Source organism: Xyrauchen texanus, chromosome 45 (assembly GCF_025860055.1).
Source record: "Xyrauchen texanus isolate HMW12.3.18 chromosome 45, RBS_HiC_50CHRs, whole genome shotgun sequence".
Lineage (NCBI taxonomy): Eukaryota > Metazoa > Chordata > Actinopteri > Cypriniformes > Catostomidae > Xyrauchen > Xyrauchen texanus.
In genome coordinates this window covers 27328167-27347079 of record NC_068320.1, presented here as the reverse complement: position 1 = coordinate 27347079, position 18913 = coordinate 27328167, and the positions used below count along the sequence as shown (strand labels likewise).

Genomic DNA, 18913 nt, shown 5'->3' with positions numbered 1-18913 from the left:
ATTTCAGATGAGCAGGTAAGAATTGTAATTTTTGGAGTGGGATAATTTTTTTCTGCATGTTCGATATGAAACACAGTGTATGAATATATAAGAGTTAGTGTAAAAATCAGTACAACAGCCTCATTCCCCTTTCCTTGTATGGAAATTGAAGCGTGAACATTCTTCTAAATGTCTCCTTCAGTGTTAAATGGAAGAATGCCAATCATACGGGTTTAAAACCGAGTAAATGACAGTTGATTGTTCATTTCTGAGTGAGCTAAACTGTCTATATAAAGTGGATAGGAAACACACTCATAAGTGTACAAATATGTTTTTGAGTCAGTCGTGGCTCTCGGGCAGTGTGTCCGTTAGTGACCGGCTCTTTCCACTGTGTGCTGACAGAGGAATGTGGCCCTTCAGACCTGGAGCCACCCACTTCAGAACCCACAGCCATCAATTCTGGGTTTTGTGTGTTCTCAGTTATTCTCTTCGTCTCCGCTGCGTGACATTCTGTGGTTTGGAATTGCACAGAAGACTGGTTTGATTGAAATGCTTTTCTGTGTCCACACATGCTGTTCCCCGTGTAATCAGCTCTCTCCCTCTCTTGCCCGCCTTGGTGTTTTAGTATGGCAGGAAAAAAAAGAGCAATTGTGTTTATCTCTAGCTGTCCTTCAAACAATTTTGGGATTCTTTTCTTTATCGTGTCACGGAGGAGTTTGTAGTAAAGGACTGTATGGTTCTTGATCAAGCGAACCTTGGACTTTGTGTGTGTGTGTGTGTGTGTGTGTGTGTGTGTGTGTGTGTGTGTGTGTGTGTGTGTGTGTGTCATTGAAGGGGTTGTAACAATAGAGCCATTGTATATGCTTGGCTGGGATTGGATGGGGGTTTGCTGTGCGGCTTCATTAGTCTCTCTCTCTCTCTCTCTCTCTCTCTCTCTCTGTCATATCCACTGTCAAGTAGCGAGTGATCTGCAAAAGTGTGTGTTGGGATTCACTGTGTTGAGGTGTGTATTTTGGTGGCACCTGGACTGGACTCTTGTGTGCCTTTCTCAGGTGAGTGTGTCACTGGTTTTATATAATTGTTATTAAGATTTAGGAACAGATTTCACGTGAGTGTTTGAGTCTGACAGCTTGTGTGTGTGTGTGTGTGTGTGTGATTCACTTTGTTTCCTCAGCTATGCTTATGTTGACTGAACTGTCTTAATCTTTCTGCATGTCTCTGTCTCTCTCTCTCTCTCTCTCTCTCTCTCTCTCTCTCTCTCTCTCTCTCTCTCTCTCTCTCTCTCTCTCTCATGAATTTCATTGTAGTGTGCTTTACTGGCATGACAAAAAATATTTTTGTAATGCCCATGAGTTTGCAGCATTTTAATTGCACAAGAACAATAGCAATAGTGCAAATAAACAATTAACATATTTAAATATCAATAGAGCAAAATTCATCTCATTTATACCAACTGGTTTTATGTATTTGATCAGTCATTAGTGTTTCCTTCATTATTATTACCAATGGAAGTCAATGGGGTTTAATCTGCAAACATTAAAATACTCACTGTTTCAAAAGTATAGACACAATATGTGTATTAACATGATTTTACTGTGACAATCACTTACTAACTGCATCTGTGTAAAGTTATAGACAATTTTACAACTTTGTGGCCATGATGACATAACAGCGTAATCCCTATAATCCCGCAAAAACAATGATTTAAACAATTTAACAGCTGAAATAATACACAAGTTTTAACAGAAGAATTAATGTAAGTGTTTTTATAAAATTATAAGCTTCACATTTTTGCCTTTAAACGCTCCAAAAATGTACCCCATTGACTTCCATTGTAAGTGTCCCACTGGAACACACTTTGTGCTTTTTTAAAGTAAAGGAGAGACGGACTGTCACACCTGGAGTCGCGAGTTTGGATCCGGGCGTGCTGAGTGACTCCAGCCAGGTCTCCTAAGCAACCAAATTGTCCCGGTTGCTAGGCAGGGTAGAGTCACATGGGGTAACCTCCTCGTGGTGGTGATTAGTGGTTCTCTCAATGGGGCGTGTGGTGAGTTGTGTGTGGATCGTGGAGAGTAACATGAGTCTCCACATGCTGTGAGTCTCCGCGGTGTCATGCACAACGAGTCACGTGATCAGATGAAGGTCTCAGAAGTGAAGGCAACTGAGACTTGTCCTCCGACACCCGGATTGAGGCGAGCAACTGCGCCATCAGGACCTACTAAGTAGTGGGAATTGGGCGTTCCAAAATTGGGATGAAAGGGGATAAAGAAAAAATTAAAAAGCGACGGACGAGTCAAAATGAATTTGTGGTAATCAACATCGTCACAAATGATGTTGATTGAGCTTAAGTTGTAGTGTGTGTGTGTGTGTGTGTGTGTGTGTGTGCGTGTGTGTGCGCGTAGTGTAGGAATATCCGGAGGGCGTCAGAGCGTGTGTGTGTGTGCTGAGCGGGAGTGTTTTATCTGTCTGTCTCTCTTTCAGAATGTGGAGGTGAATCTCTTTTGTCATTGATGATGGCGCTCCAGGCCGATCTACAGGTATGCAATAACTTTACTTTCTTATTATCTTAGTAACCTTTATTATTATTATTTATATGCTTATAGCCCTGATACAAAAGGGAGTTGGGAGTAGGATGTGACGCAGGCCAGATTCAAACCCATTTTCGGGTGAGCACAGTGGTGCTTTTGTGGTGCAAGTCACAGTACCACAGCTCCAACAGTTTTATAATACATATGCTACCTAAATCAATGCCTTTTATTATTTTGGAATTTTAAGAGAAACACTGTGCACCTGACCCCAGATGGCTCCAGAGGGACGTCCCAGGTTGTTTGTGTTCTAGAGTCAGAAGTGATGGTTCTGTTATTATATCTGATGTCATGTGTGAACTGCATTATGTAATGCTTAAAGTTGTTGGATCAATCAGTCGTTTGCATGCACGTGTGATTCAACACGCCAGACAGACAAACTAGGGATCGCACCACACCTGTTCCATTTGACAGATTTGGAGAGGTGTTACCCATAAGTGAGAATGTGCCTGACCTTTTCAAGAGGAAAGACTGGAAGTACTGTGTGTGTGAAACTTAAACGGAGCTGACCGTAATCCTGTATGGAATGGTTATCTTGGATATCTTATAAAAGATGAATAGAAAGAAACCCCACATACAGCACACACACACACACACACACACACACACACACACTAACACACACAAACACCCACTCATACACTCACACACACACACACACACACACACACACACACACCTTCCGGTTTAATTAGTCAAGCTTTGTGCAAGAAATGCTCCATATGTGTTAGTAGAGGCCTAAAGCGCTCTCTCTTTCTCCTGGGAATCTGATGTATGTGTTGGAACAGCAGTGTTCATGTGTAGAGAGTAGCAGAGGGGTTATGGGATTTCACATAGAGTGGCCTGCTTGTGTGTGAGCTTTCATTCGCAGTGCAGCGGTGTCATTAACCTCAGATGAAGCTCTTCTAATTATTAGTTTGTCCAGTTGTCTAGAGTGGCACTGAATGAGTTTGTGAGTGTTATATTGTTTGTGCGTTTCAAACAGATGGTGCCTCGGTCTCTAAGGTGCCGTGTGATATACTTGACAGAAATTAGATTTTGATGTTATTACTGTTGCTCGTACTTAAAGGGACAGTCCACCCAATAATGAATATTCTCTCATCATTTTCTCATGCCATCCCAGATGTGTATGACTTTCTTTCTTCTGCAGAACACAAATTGCAGAAAACAAATTACGTTTTTTTAGAAGAATATCTCGGCTCTGTAATGCAAGTGAATGGTGACTGGAATTTTTAAGCTCCAAAAATCACATAAAGGCAGCATAAAAGAAATCCATTAAACTCCGGTGGTTAAATCTGTTGTCAGACATGATATGATAAATATTGATCTGTTTCTCACCCACACTTGAGTCCTTTTTTACTATATATTTATAGTAAATATGATATGCACGCAAAAAATGATGCCACTGAATGTCCTGCATTTAGCGGATCGCATTTGCTAATTTAAAACCCTGCTATGTAATATATTCGGTGACTTCCCAGCTCCATAGTTTTGTCATTTCCCAATATTGTCGAACATCGTCTGTCAGTGGCTACGTTTACATGTATTGCAATAATCAGAGTATAAGGAATAATTCGATTAAGATGTTTACATGATTTGGGCCAACCATTTCAATCCTGTTTACATGCTATTTGCCAATACTCTGATTATTTACTGAGAAATGTGATGTTTTAATGCTTTTTATGAATGAATATTTATTACAAAAACAAGTTGTTGCAAATGTCTTTTTAAATGCAGTTTAGAATAGGGCAAATTAGTCCGTCAGTTTGTGAATCTTTTTCAATGATTAATTAAAAGAATCAGTTCATAAGAGTCATTTTTGACTACACCGGATGTGCTGTCTGTTTTGATTCACTAAAAAGAATCGGTTCAAAAGAGTCAAGTCAAGTCAAGTCAAGTGGTTTTTATTGTCGTTTCAACCATATACAGTTAGTACAGTACACAGCAAAACGAGACAACGTTCCTCCAGGACCATGGTGCTACATAAAAACAACAAAGGACCAACACAGGACCACATGAGACAACACAACGAAATAAAATACCTATATAAAAAAACCTATATATACCTATATAAAGTGCATGTGCAAAAAGTACAGGACAGTACAACAAATGTCTGACAATGAACAGGACAATAGACAGTGCAGCGCCGACCAGTACTCAGTAGTGCAAAAAGATGACAGTTTCTAAAAATGTAAACATAACATACTATGAGATAATGTTCTATGCACATAGCAGTTATTGAGGTAGCAGACAGTTATAAAGTGACAGTAATTAAAGTGCAACTCAGGACACGTGTGTAGAGTCAAAAGAGTCATTTGTTTGTCGGACTACACTGGTTGCTCTGTTTTGATTCACTAAAAAGAATCGGTTCAAAAGAGTCATTTGTTTATCGGACTACACTGGTTACTCTGTCTGTTTTGATTCACTAAAAGGAATCGGTTCAAAAGAGTCATTTGTTTGTCGGACTACACTGGTTGCTCTGTTTTGATTCACTAAAAAGAATCGGTTCAAAAGAGTCATTTTTTGTCGGACTACACTGGTTGCTCTGTTTTGATTCACTAAAAAGAATCGGTTCAAAAGAGTCATTTGTTTATCGGACTACACTGGTTACTCTGTCTGTTTTGATTCACTAAAAGGAATCGGTTCAAAAGAGTCATTTGTTTGTCGGTCTACACTGGTTGCTCTGTTTTGATTCACTAAAAAGAATCGGTTCAAAAGAGTCATTTGTTTGCCGGACTACACTGGTTGCTCTGTTTTGATTCACTAAAAAGAATTGGTTCAAAAGAGTCATTTGTTTGTCAGACAAACTGGTTGCTCTGTTTTGATTTACTAAAAAGAATCGGTTCAAAAGAGTCATTTGTGTGTGAATTGGAGTACACACTATGGATGTTTCCTTCCAATTACTTTGCGGCATATGGTCTTTTATCTCCCCAACATTCAATTCCGACTGCAACCGGATGTTCACAACTCTGGGAAATATGTTTGTTTTCTTTTGCCGTGGGGCTGTAAATGGGGGAGCACCACTGCTGAAAAACGGTGCATGGAACAAATGTTTTACATGAAGCCGAGAAGTTAGTGCAGCTTCTTCTTTTTCGCGATGTTTTCGAACCTGTGCTTGAGTGTAATATCATCCATCTGCAGCACTTGTGCAATTAAAAAAATTAAAGCAATTAAAATAGGAGCCGTAGCTGTTGTTGTATGTTGTAATCGTACCTATTGAGCGTTGATATCGGCATCAGCATTGTTTGGTTTTTTTCTCTGTCAACATAATTATGGTTTCTTCCCTCTTGTGCTAGTTTGTATTTTTGATTAGTCCTGTTTGTTTCTGCAGGGTCATCGTCTTATAGTCTGTTCCAGAGAGGGTGTGTGTGTGTGTGTGTGTGTGTGTGTGTGTGTGTGTGTGTGTGTGTGTGTGTGTGTGTGATCAATTGGACACAGTTGTTTTTTTAGCCCTCTGTGTCTCGTTCACATGTGGAAGTTTGCCATATGATAGAGTTTCATGGCTTTGGCATCTCAGAGCTGTAATTTTATCAGTCTTTTACATGCACTGATGCTGGAAATGTGCGTTCAGGCTTAAGGCAGCTATTACAGACCTTTGTTCATTTTTAATTGCTTAATGTTGCCTATCCCAGTTTATTGTGCAGTCAACTATGACCCCGTTTCCACCTGGTATTAAGATGCATTTCGGGTGATCCGATCACATGTGGTCAGCCCTAAATACAGGTCTAAACGGGGTCTAGATCGGGAGAAACAGTACATCGTTTTTTTTCCGGAGCTTTCTTTGTCTTTTCTGACTTAATTGCTCTTTAATATTTTGCAGTAACACACTGACAGAGTGATTTATGTATGTTGTCCTGAAACAAGAGACCCTCCCCTCCAAATCTGAACACGTTTTTTTTCCTTATCCCCAATTTGGAACGCCCAATTCCCAATGCGCTCCAAGTCCTCATGGTGGCGTAGTGACTCGCCTCAATCGGGGTGGCGGAGGACGAATCTCAGTTGCCTCCACGTCTGAGACCGTCAATCCGTGCATCTTATCACGTGGCTTGTTGAGTGCATTACTGCGGAGACGTAGCGTGTGTGGTGGCTTCACTCTTTGGAGGTTACCCCATGTGACTCTACCCTCCCTAGCAACCGGGCCAATTTGGTTGCATAGGAGACCTGTCTGGAGTCACTCAGCATGCCTTGAATGCAAACTCAAGACTCCAGCGGTGATAGTCAGCGTCAATACTCGCTGAGATACCCAGACCCCCACAGGAAATACATCTAAATGACCAGGTGTAAAAAGCGATGTCATACCTGACCACATGTGCTCGGATCACCCAAGATTGTAATTTAAGTACATATGCAACATGTTAAGCAGAACAATCCGTTATTTTAGTGGATTATCTGTATTAAATGAGCTTCAGGTGTTCGTGCTTCGCATCGGTGTTGATATCAGATGCGCTTAAGAAGATCTGAGAAGCTCTCGTGATTGTGTTTGTGTACGCTTTTTTTATTTACATTTTAAAGCCACTGTCTATGGTGCTGAAATCAGATCACGCGGATTCCCATTGAAATTATTTTGCTTGCGTAATTTAGCCGTGCTTGGGTATGCTATTTGTGGCCGTACTTTTAAAATGTTTTTCTGTTTAAACAACCTGAAATGTTCACATCTGGCTCAACCAATGACATCAATTGTCCAAATGGTAGCCTGGCAACCACCCTCAACACCCTAGTGTTACTTTTTCAAGTCTGTTTGGTGCCGCTGAATCTTGTTTTGAAGTTTGAATAATAGAAAACCGCTACTGTCACTGTGAGCTGTCTGGTTCTCATATGTCTCTCACTCTCTCTCTCTCTCTCTCTCTCTCTCTCTCTCTCTCTCTCTATCTCGTAGTCTTGGTTTGGCGAGAAGTTTGATACCCCGTTACAGAGTCCTCGCTGCCCTCGGGTTCCACGGCCCGGTCCAGGTCTGGCTGATGTATTCCAGTATGACCAGTGGTTGGCGGTGCGGCACGAGGCCACACTGGTGCCCATGCAAGAGGACCTCGCCATCTGGCTCAGTGGCATACTGGGTAAATCTGCTCTCAGATACGGTTTCCAGACTCTTTGTTGAGAGAACATGTTGATGACTCACTGTCAGGGAATGAAAGCAAAAATAACTGCCATTATTAGGCTAAATCTCTTTTCCTTGCGTAAGTCAAACAAGTGAAATTCAAATCCCAATATATGATGCACAGGAGTGTGGGAAACCACATCTACTCTAGCTGATGTTGATATTTGACCCTGTGAACAATGAACTCTTTCTCTTTCGTTCTCATTTATGAGGGGTAAAATAATGAAGGGTGTTGCCCTTACCTGTCTGTCTGTCTGCATCGGTCACGTTTATCCTGACCAAAGAAAAATAACTCACCGGGACACACATTTACCTTTAAACCCATTTTGTAAACATATAGTCCCCCTTTAAGCTAGTTTATAGGTGAAGCTTGTAATTTCTGCGGCATCAAATGGAATTGCGTAAATAATGACTGACCACTTGAGATCATATCACTAAAGATGAATGTTAAAACCAGGTATAAACAGGGTCTTTGATGTGTGTGTGTGTGTGTGTGTGTGTGTGTGTGTGTGTGTGTGTGTGTGTGTGTGTGTGTGTGTGTGTGTGTGTGTGTGTGTGTGTGTGTGTGTGTGTGTGTGTGTGTGTGTGTGTGTGTGTGTGAGAGCAGATGAGGAAATCCGAGCCGAACACTTCATGGAGGAGCTGGATAACGGTGCCAGACTTTGTCATTTGGTTGGAATTCTGCAGAGCAAAATCCCACAGGACTCCAACAAAACACCGGTGAGTATGAGCTGGTGTGTGAGTCTCTGTGACAATGCAGCTCGTATTACTAGAGTAAATTGTGTCTTTTTCGTCAACAGCTGTCATCAAAGAAAATTCCGTTCAAGAGAAACGCCTCCCCTGGATCGTTTTTAGCTCGTGACAACACGGCAAATTTTCTGTCCTGGTGCCGTCAGATAGGAGTGGACGAGACGTATCTGTTTGAGTCCGAGGGTTTGGGTGAGAAAACCTAGCCACATTGTGTCTTAAAGCAACATGCTGACATTAGTGACAAAATCCCAGCCAATTAGATTGTATTTGATGTTTAATATGCATTTTTGTGGAGTACGATTTTGGACCAATCAAATTTAGTTTGTTGCGGTCGCAACTGGTTAAGACAAAAGATTAACATGCAAGTGATTGCTATGATTTATTGCTTGGAGCTTCATTCCACGCAGACTAGCCCGGTTGCTAGGGAGGGTAGAGTCACATGGGGTAACCTCCTCGTGGTCGCAACAATGTGGTTCGCTCGTGGTGGGGCGCGTGGTGAGTTGTGGGTGGATGCCGCGGAGAATAGCGTGAAGCCTCCACACGCGTCAAGTCTCCGCGGTAACGAGCTCAACAAGCCACGTGATAAGATGCGCGGATTGTCTTGTTAGGAAACGGTATTAGGTGCCTTATTTCAGGAGAGTGATTTATACATTTGAAAACATATTACTATAACATATTGCTACTAGTGCTGTCAGTCGATTAAAATAATTAATCGTGATTAATCACATCATTTTAAGTGATTTTGAAAGAGCTGAAATTTGACTATACGGTATACTTTTCCTGTCAAAATGTATTTATTTCCATCTTGGGGAAAAAAACTAAACAATATGTAACAACAAAGTTTTATTAACATTTTCCAAACAAAGTCTTCCAAAGTATAAACATAGAAATGCACTAAAATATCACCAATCCAAGTACTATTAAATGTTTCCCGACGTGGGAGTTTGACTAATTGAAAATACTCTCGTAGGATGCATTTTCATTGCAATGGGCATTAAATCCCTTAAACGCATCCTCCGCAATATTAATCCGGCAGACTGTGGCTATCTGGTTTCCTACAGCAATCTTGAAGCCGCGTTCATGATGTAAACACCAGCGCCGCTTTGAACTCCACATGAAAAGCGCTTGAAGAAAAAAGCATCTCATTCTGCGTTTTGGTGATCGTTAAGGCTAGACGTGCTTCTGTGGTAATTAAAATGTGCCTTACTTGGGCTGAAAAACACAAAAGTCCCATTTGGGCTTGTTTGGTACATCAAATAGCATTAAGAGCTTCTTTCCCCATCTTTTGTTTCAACAAAAAAAGATTGTCCAGATGAGTGACAATGAGTGTAATCCTATATTTGGACCAGGTAGACGGTTATAATATTATTTAAGGTTTTTTGCACCAAAAATGTAATTTAGTTCATTATGCCACCCCCCTTAAATGATAAATGGCTATTTTTGCTACTGTACCTTTAAGTCTTCTTTATGCACATCTGTTATGTTTGTCTGACCTCGCATGAGAAGTGAGGAACGACTCTTACTTTGGGGTTGTTTGTTGACGTATTTTCTGTCAATTTTGCATTCTTTATGCAAAGTCCGTTTTTAAAAGTGATTGTATGTTTTCGTAGTACATCAAACTTTTATATTTCAAGGGAAATCAATTGTTTTAATGATATGACCCCTTTAAGTGTTATGAACGAACTGAATGTTTATAATGTAACTATAGCAACCGCTTCCATCTCTCTCTCCAGTCCTGCATAAAGAACCTCGCCAGGTGTGTTTGTGTCTGCTGGAGATCGGACGCATCGTTTCCAGGTAAGTGAACCTGCATTTCCGATCTCACAGGTGTCAGGTTTGGGGTCAGGGGTCAGTGCTACTGCTTCAGGGGCTTAGGAGTTGGGGGCAGGGGTGGGATTTAAATTAATCATTTTGTGGTGGTCACCCCTGGAGTCACGAGTTTGAATCAGGGCGTGCTGAGTGACTCCAGTCAGGTCTCCTAAGCAACCAAATTGGCCTGGTTGCTAGGGAGGGTAGAGTCACATGGGGTAACCTCCTCGTGGTGGTGATTAGTGGTTCTCTCAATGGGGTGTGTGGTGAGTTGTGTGTGGATCGTGGAGAGTAGCATGAGCCTCCACATGCTGTGAGTCTCCGCGGTGTCATGCACAACGAGTCACATGATAAGATGTGCGGATTGACTGAGACTTGAAAGAGCACTACCCTCCCTAGCAACCGGGCCAATTTGGTTGCTAAGGAGACCTGACTGGAGTCACTCAGCACGCCCTGGGTTCAAACTCTTGACTCCAGGTGTGATAGTCAGCATCAATACTCGCTGAGGTACCCAGACCCCTCAGAAGGCATGATTAAAAGTCTTTGAGAAAATGTTGCTTTTCTTTTGACTTTATTCACATATGCGATCTTGAGGTAATCAAAAAAGTAACAAAGTAATCTGATTACATTATTTTCTTATTGACATAACAGGATTACGTTACCGAATACATTTGCTACTTAGTAATTTGTATTTGTAACAGATTACATTTAAAAAGTAACCCTCCCAACCCTGTTTGTATATTATTGTTTTTGTTTAGGTATGGGGTGGAGCCTCCGGTTTTGGTTCAAATGGAGAAGGAAATTGAACTGCAAGAAAGTCTAATGATGACTAATGACTCCCCTCCAGTCAAAACATTCACTGTGTGCTGTCAGCACGGTTCCCTGTACCATGCTGTGAGTATCTCACACACACACACACAGGTTAACTCACACTTACTCAAATCAGGAGGACAGTCTGAAAGTATGTTCAATATAGCAAAATAGTTCTCACACTATTTTTGCAGGTTGTGCATTTTCTGAATGCATGGAATACCCAGATGACTAACTACCAAAATATGCATTATACAACCAAAGCACACCTTGTGGATTACTGGACACCACATATATAAACTTTTATATGCTTCACAAAATCATTTATTTTCAAGATGGTAACTGGGTTGCACTCGCTAATTTAAAGGGGTCATGACATGGGTTTTTTTATTGTATTATTATGTTCCCTTAGGTGCAATTATAGTATTAATATATTTTTTTTTAAGAAAAACTTTTAAAATCTAGTGATTTATGACCTTTTCCCACCCTGTTTCTCATCCTCTGATTCAAACAGTCTGTTTTGGGGCGTTTTCCATTTAAGACTTCAGTGTTAACGCCCACTGTTATGATTGGCTAAGCGTCAGTGCCTATGTATCAATTATTGACGCCCCCAGCCAGAACAATATGCAAGTAAACTAAGTAAAAACACTGTGATTATTCATAATGAATGAAATTGCGCTTTAAAAAGTAGTTTAAAGTTTAAAATAGATTACTTACAGTTTGCGTCGTCGTTGTTCCCAGAATAGTCGGCACGGACTTATCTTTGAGCAACAGTTTTCTGGCAAAGCCAGCATCATATTGAGATTTGTTCTCAAAACAGTCATCCTTAAAATGTACAGAACAAACGCTTAAGTTAACACTGCCGTGACTGGGACGTCCGCAAAAAATAAACTGCATCCATTTTTCCCTGACGTCTGGATCTTTCGGCAGCTTATTCAGAGGTTTTGTTTGACCACAGCCAGGAACAGCACATCTGTGTGGCATCGTAATTTTCCTGTGCACAAGTAGTCTCTGTCAGAGCTCGCTGTCCATCGACTGAACACTTGTGAGGCGCACGGCGATACTGAAATGAGCGTAGTTGTCTTGCGCTTAAAGCGTAGTTATCTTGTGCTGGAGGCGGTCATATGCAAACGCTGTTACGTCACTTCTAACCGACACGTCACTTCTAACCATGAATCCAGAACGAGCTGTATTTTGAGTTTGATTAAATAAATGATTCGTTTAGAATGGGGAGGACGTCTTAAAATATTAAACTTGCAGGACGTTTTAATGATACAAAGACCTCTTATATACCAAAAGATCAAGGCAAATTTGGTTTCTCATGTCATGACCCCTTTAAACATGCAATATATTGAGGTTCTGACATCAAGGCAGTGTACTACTGTTAGAAATGTTCGTTGCATACTCTTTTACATACCTTGTTTACGTGAAGAAAATGGTAGGTAAACATCCATCCAAATTCCATGCAATGATAAGTAAAAGTAATTTTACTTGTAAGCAACAAGAAAAAATATTTGAACACTAGATTGAGACTCCTATTTATATCAATGGATGGTGTCGGGTTGACTCACGCAATAAAAGAATGTGTATTAAACCGCTCTGCCAGAGGAACGACACTTGAGACATATGAAGAATTTAACCAATTAGATCACAGTTAACTGCTGGATGGAAACCTCATTTGATTGGTTACAAGAAGCAGGTATCATTCATTTGATTGATAGTCATGCCAAAAGTGTGAGCGCAGCAAAAGGCCAAATGGTCAAATTATTTCTGGAAAATATTTTCTCCACAAACAGGGTTATTTCAACTTTAGCAATTGTTTATTTTTACGCAAAGATTGATTACATGCGGTCAGTCCATTTGGCTGTTTAACCCTTTAAGCTCTGAAGGTGTTTCAAAGATTTCCTGTTTCAGTGGCGTACCCAAAATTAAAGTCTTCTAACTCGACATCAAAACAAAAAAACAAGGAGGGTCAAATGTTTGATACCATTGTAAAGAAAACTTCACAAAAAATTAATGATATAGATTGATACATTTTGGGATTCGTAGCCTAGGAAACTGCTGAAAAATCACAAAAACAATTTGCCAAAAATGTACTTATTCTTATCTGACATGATATATCTCTGGGTGTAAATAAGGCGGCTTTGAAAAACTGCTTCCCAATCATGTCAACTGTATCTGAGAATAATGTTTTGTTGATTACAACAAAGCAAACAAAAATTATTTATTATAGTGTCCAAAAACATCTCCAAACAAATAAAAGATAATAATTGTACATAAGAACTAATTACACATGCAAACACAACAATGACTAAAGGTTTGCATAGCATGCAGACATGATTTTAGTCATGAGATTTCACAGAATGAGTTTCATTCTGTGTCATTTGAGTCATCATTGAGTCTGTGTCGTGTATTTGGCGCCATCTCCTGGTGGTCATATGTAACATTGTGCTTCATGTGGATTATCTAATGATCTATACATCTGATTATCTTGTGTGTGGACTTGTTTGAAAGATAATCACAGACTCTAAATAATCATATGTGATATTTTATATTCAGTTTATTTTTCTTGAAGTTATATGTGCAAATGCGGCATGTAAGCAACACCAATATAATTGTCAAATACATATATTTAGCTGATACTCACTATATTTTTGTCTGTGAGTAAAACAAATAGGATGGTTGTATTTTACTCTTTGAGAGCTTTCCAACAACATATGACACATGAATATTTGATTTTTAGATTTTTTTACTGATTTCAATAATATGTGCAGCGCACATTTTTAAATAAAAAATAAAAACAAAGCATTTCTGATTTATCTTCAAATTTCAAAGCACTTGTTCCGTTTTGGTCATATTGTCTACATGCATTAGAAAATAGAGCTTCTACTCCAGCTCAGACAAAATATCGGGATACAATCTGTTGGCGGGGATGTGGGGAAAAAGAGTGCTAATCATGTTCATGTTTTTTGGAGTTGTCCTTCGATGGTGAAATATTGGATGGAACTCAAACAATGTATGGACAAGATTTTACAGATTGAATTACCTTTCGCTTTTGACACACTTTATTTGGGAAGACTTAATATGCAAGGTAAAAAGAATCTGAATTGTAAAATGTTTAATATCATGTTACTAGCAGGAAAAAAGGGAATTACTAGGAAATGGCTTAAGGTGGAAGCGCCAAGAAAGGAAAATTGGGTTGATGTGATGCATGATATATACGTTATGGAGAAACTGACTTCCACTTGTAGATTTGAAATGGATAAATTCGAGAGGTTGTGGAATGGATTCTTGAAATTTATTCGGCCAATAAGATCAGACTTTGTGTGAAATATAATACCTGAGGCTCTCCCCTGTTTTTGTTTTTGCTACCAGTTTGTTTGTTTTATTATTTTTTTCTTTTATTTATTTATTTATCTTTTTGTTTCATGGAAAAAAGATGTAGTAGGACAAGATAAAAATGTTGTATAATATGACCAAATGTATATTTATGTCTTGCAACATGAAGAAAAAAACATATATATATAAAAAAAAAAAGAAAATGGAGCTTCTAAACTTTAAAACGACACCTATTTTGTGTTGGTCAAGTCTATAATTGTTAATAATTTGATGATTGAAATGTGTTTATTTGAGTCCGATTATCTCCGGGACTGATAAAGTTCAGTGTCTCTTTCCATTCTGACCCAGTTATTGTTGGTTGAGTAAGTAAACAGCAGCTGTTGTTTAGTGAGATGCTTCACACAGTGAACACTTTTGCCCTAAACGCTAGAAGTCACAAGAAACTGGCTCAATCTCAGCCAAATAAACAGCGGGACGCTGCTCTCTCTCAGGTCCTGGGTCTGGAGGCCTGATGGGTTCAGAGAAGGCAGTTGACACCATTTGTAACCTAGGCGTTATTTCTCCTTCATTAAAAACAGTTTGCAAAAGTATTTTTTTTCTGTCCCATTCTTCACTCACAGACTCATTCGTTTATTTGTAGGATCGTGGGGATCCGGACGAGTCGCCCTGTAACTGCTCACAGAGCTTTTCCATCGAGTATTTGTCTGAGGGACGCTACAGACTGGGAGACAAGATCCTGTTCATCAGGGTGAGTAGCATTTGACAATCCCTGTCAGTGTGGAAATAAAGAAATGGTTTCCATGCATGATGTTTAACACCTTAAACTGGTGCATTTTTGGACTGCCGCCCGCAATGTTTCACACTCCAATTTAAAAGCTCGTCATTCACACGTACTGTAGAGTAATTGCAAAATAATTGTTCATATTTTTCAGAAAACCCCTCTGTGGCAGGAAGCCCTCCACCCTGCCACACCCTCAAATAAAAAAAAAAAAAGTCTCAAATAATTAATAAGTAACTCTGTGTGCATTTATAATCTTATAAACTTGTACAATATAATAATATATATTTTTTTTAATTTATTTATTTTTAATTGTCCTAAATTTGTAAGCATGTAATTCTGGTTCTGTTCACTCCACCTCACTACACTAATTCCACTACATGGCAAGAAACACTAGAAAAAAAAAAGTCCTTTTATCACCTTCCATCACAATATACAGGTGTGAACTGTAGGTGGCGCTCAAACTCACGTCAGCCGTCACAGATGTGCTCGTCCATAGACATTCAGTCTAATTCTTTAGTTCATGCACCACCCTCATTATTGCATTGAATATCTCGGCCTCTGAGTGGACTACAAGCTCAATCTAGGTGTTATTAGAAAGCTGAGCTCCTCCCCTTTGCAATGATGTGTATATATGTGTACATGTATATGATGTATTTCATCATTAACAGGGCTCCAGACTATGACTAAAATGGTCACAAATGCGACCAAAATTAATTGATTGCGACAATCATTTAAAATTTGCCTCCATTGGTGACAGCCGGGTTGTGTGCGTTCATATGCGGTTTTGATATCATCTTGTGAGTTATCGAATACACCTTTATAGCATGCAACACCAACAAACGCACCACCAACGCACGCAACAACAACAACAAACCCAGTGCGAGAGAGTCGTGAACAAATGACTCTTGAACTGCGTGCTACAAGTCAAAAATGGCTCATTTTATTTTGAAAATCTTTCGAACTGTTTTATTATTACAACAGAAAATACTGTATAGTCACATTCCCAAGAATGAGAGCTTTCATTTGATATGACTTGTCCATTTAAGTGCTATGTGAGAATTATTTTCATGTTACCTCTAGGGGATGCTCATTTGCGACAAATTATTTGAAGCCTTATTTTGTTATTTGATGTAAAATAAATGATCTATGAAACATTACGGTTCTAAGCTTTCAAATTATCCCTTATATGCCTGACTAGTGTATATGGAGACTTTAATGTTTTGTGTAAACTTCTTTTTCCAGAGCTATCCATTTATAATGTGTGTTTAAGCTGATTTATCTTCAATCAGTTTTCTTTCTCACTATTTCTCTCAGATGCTCCATGGAAAGCACGTGATGGTGCGTGTTGGTGGAGGTTGGGACACTCTGAAAGGGTTTCTGCTGAAATACGACCCTGACCGTGTGTTGCAGTTCACCACTTTAGAGCAAAAGATTCTAGCCTATCAGAAAGGCCCGTCTGGCCCAGGCCCCACCCTCAGCACACAGAGCGCCCAGCCGCCGCCGATGGACCCCATCGCTGCTGTTAACCTCCTTCCAGAGTCCTCTTCCTCCTCCGCAACCTCTTTGTCCAAACCCAACACACCCGCTTCGGGCCACGCCACACCCCGCGGCTATGCCCAGTCACCTGCTTCCACGCCCTCCCTGCCCCGGAAGGCTACAGCACCCAAAAAGACCCTTCATATGCCCACTGCCTCCCCCAAAACCACCCCTCTTTCCTCACCTGTCCCGAAAAGAAGCCCCCTGCCCCAGTCAGGCTTGAGCAGGGTAACTCGGAAGGTCCCCGCCCCCTCCAAATCCAAATTACGTCCGCGTGGATCGCCCTCTCAGCCCCGCAGTCCAGTCTGCCCCGAACCCACCTGCAAAGTACCCAAACCTTCAGCCTCACCCTGTACCCCGCTTCCCCAAAAACCTTCCCAGCGTGACGCCCGCCCGCCTCCTGGACCCGTACGCTCACGGATCGTGCAGCGACGCCCCCCGTCCCCTGCCTCCAGCTTGCACTTAGACTCCAGAAAAGCTCGTCCTGTTTCCCCTCGTCTGGCAGGACCTGCGAGAGCTCCGAACGACCCCAAAAAAATGATGGTGCCCCCTAGAGCGCCCAGCCCTCTCATTAAATCCACTGTAACCTGCAAGAGCAAATCTGTAGAGCAGAGCAGAGGAGGCATTGTGCGAACTGTTGCGCCCGTTAATGCTAAATCGGCTCCTCTCAGGAAACCTCTGACCAGCAGTAACCCACCCAAAGACCGTCCCACAACAGCCAGACCAGCACCTACCAATGCCACACGGATTAAACCCAGCAAACGTGAAGATCCCTACTTTGAGATGAACAACAAGAGGAGGCTAAAGAACTGAGAATGCTGGGAAATGTAGTCTGGTGGCGGCTATTTTTAAAAAACATGCAACCGCAGCACTGAGGGTTTACGGAGTATACTTCGGTTTTTTGCAAACCTATACGTCTCGCGCAGTGCACGTGATGCACATTTATTAATCGGCACAGTACATGCGTTCGGATGCCGAAAAACGAAGTATAACATTTAGTCAGAGAGGGCGGCATATTAATGATACGAATGAAAACGAGGCTGTAATAGAAGTATAGCCTGTTCAATTTCATTTGGACCGTGTACATTGTGGTGTTGATCGTCAAGTCGACAAAACATAAACAAATACGTCTCTCCAAAGATAGGCGAAAGAGGCACGGCCTCGTTTTCATGCACGTCAATTGAAACATCGTCTACCCTGACTGAGATCCATCACCTGTTTTTGTGTCTTTGCATTTGCAATAATCAAATTATTCTCAGGCTTTTATTTGTGCCATACTAAGATCATCAGAATATGCCTCGGATCCATTCTACCAGTACTTGACATATGAAAACATACAGTTTTTTATTTCTTCTCAAGCTACTGTAATTATCATTATTTTAGCTAAAGTTAGGACGCTTTTATATAGGTTTAGTTGGTTTGTTTACATTTAATTATGCACGGTTATGCACAAACTGGTACCATCAGGATGTGTGTTTAATATTTGTTACAATCTCATAGGTCAGTCATTGTCATTGTCTCCTGATTGGGTTATACATGCATCAACAATAATGATTAATATCATGGATCATTTTACTGCCGTATAGTTACATGTCTTCCTTCAGAATGTCATGCAGTAAATGTGTGCGTTGGTTTAGACCAATGTATGTCCTCGTATATGATGTTGCAGCAGATGCGCCGGGTGCATTCACATCACGTGCAATGGTCTGCTGTTCTGTTTAATGTCCATATTTACACTCGGAGAACTGTATTACATAAGAGACATATGCACATCCAACAGAATTCTCTCTCATTCTTTGTGAAGTCATACCCCATAATATTCAGAGGCACATCTCTATGGCAACCAAAGCGAGATCCTTTCGTGATTTGATCTTTGAGCACGTTTTAACTCATTTTTAGAGGTGTGTGTGTGTGTGTGTGTGTGTGTGTGTGTGTGTGTGTGTGTGTGTGTGTGTGTGTGTGTGTGTGTGTGTGTGTGTGTGTGTGTGTGTGTGTGTGTGTGTGTGTGTGTGGCTGAATTATCAAACACTTGCGAAAACTTTATATGGCAAAGGACGGGCGGTTTGTTCGGAAGGTTTAATTGTACGTTGGCCAATCAGCCGGCTGTAATTTAATTAAGCACCTCCTCCTTACCGCCACACAAATACTACTGATTTACTCAAGTCCATATAAATGCTTTATTACACTGTCCATGGCAAACAATTGACTGATGTATGAATATTTTTCACT

The 18913-nt window shown here is 40.6% G+C and overlaps 1 protein-coding gene across 2 annotated transcripts; it reads left to right on the top strand.

Moving 5' to 3' along the window:
* The first annotated feature begins 313 nt into the window (after window positions 1–313).
* On the top strand, window positions 314–18696 carry gas2l3 (growth arrest-specific 2 like 3). 2 transcript variants are annotated; one of them, XM_052118361.1, is made up of 9 exons: window positions 314–1031; window positions 2461–2516; window positions 7441–7618; window positions 8267–8379; window positions 8460–8598; window positions 10143–10206; window positions 10977–11112; window positions 15008–15115; window positions 16463–18696. In XM_052118361.1, the coding sequence occupies exons 2-9, from the start codon at window positions 2490–2492 to the stop codon at window positions 17495–17497; spliced, it is 1800 nt and encodes a 599-aa protein (XP_051974321.1). In that variant the 5' UTR covers window positions 314–1031; window positions 2461–2489; the 3' UTR covers window positions 17498–18696. The 2 variants fall into 2 exon arrangements, with proteins under 2 accessions (XP_051974321.1, XP_051974322.1); XM_052118362.1 differs by lacking the exon at window positions 314–1031 and adding an exon at window positions 1112–2288.
* The last annotated feature ends 217 nt before the right edge of the window (window positions 18697–18913 follow it).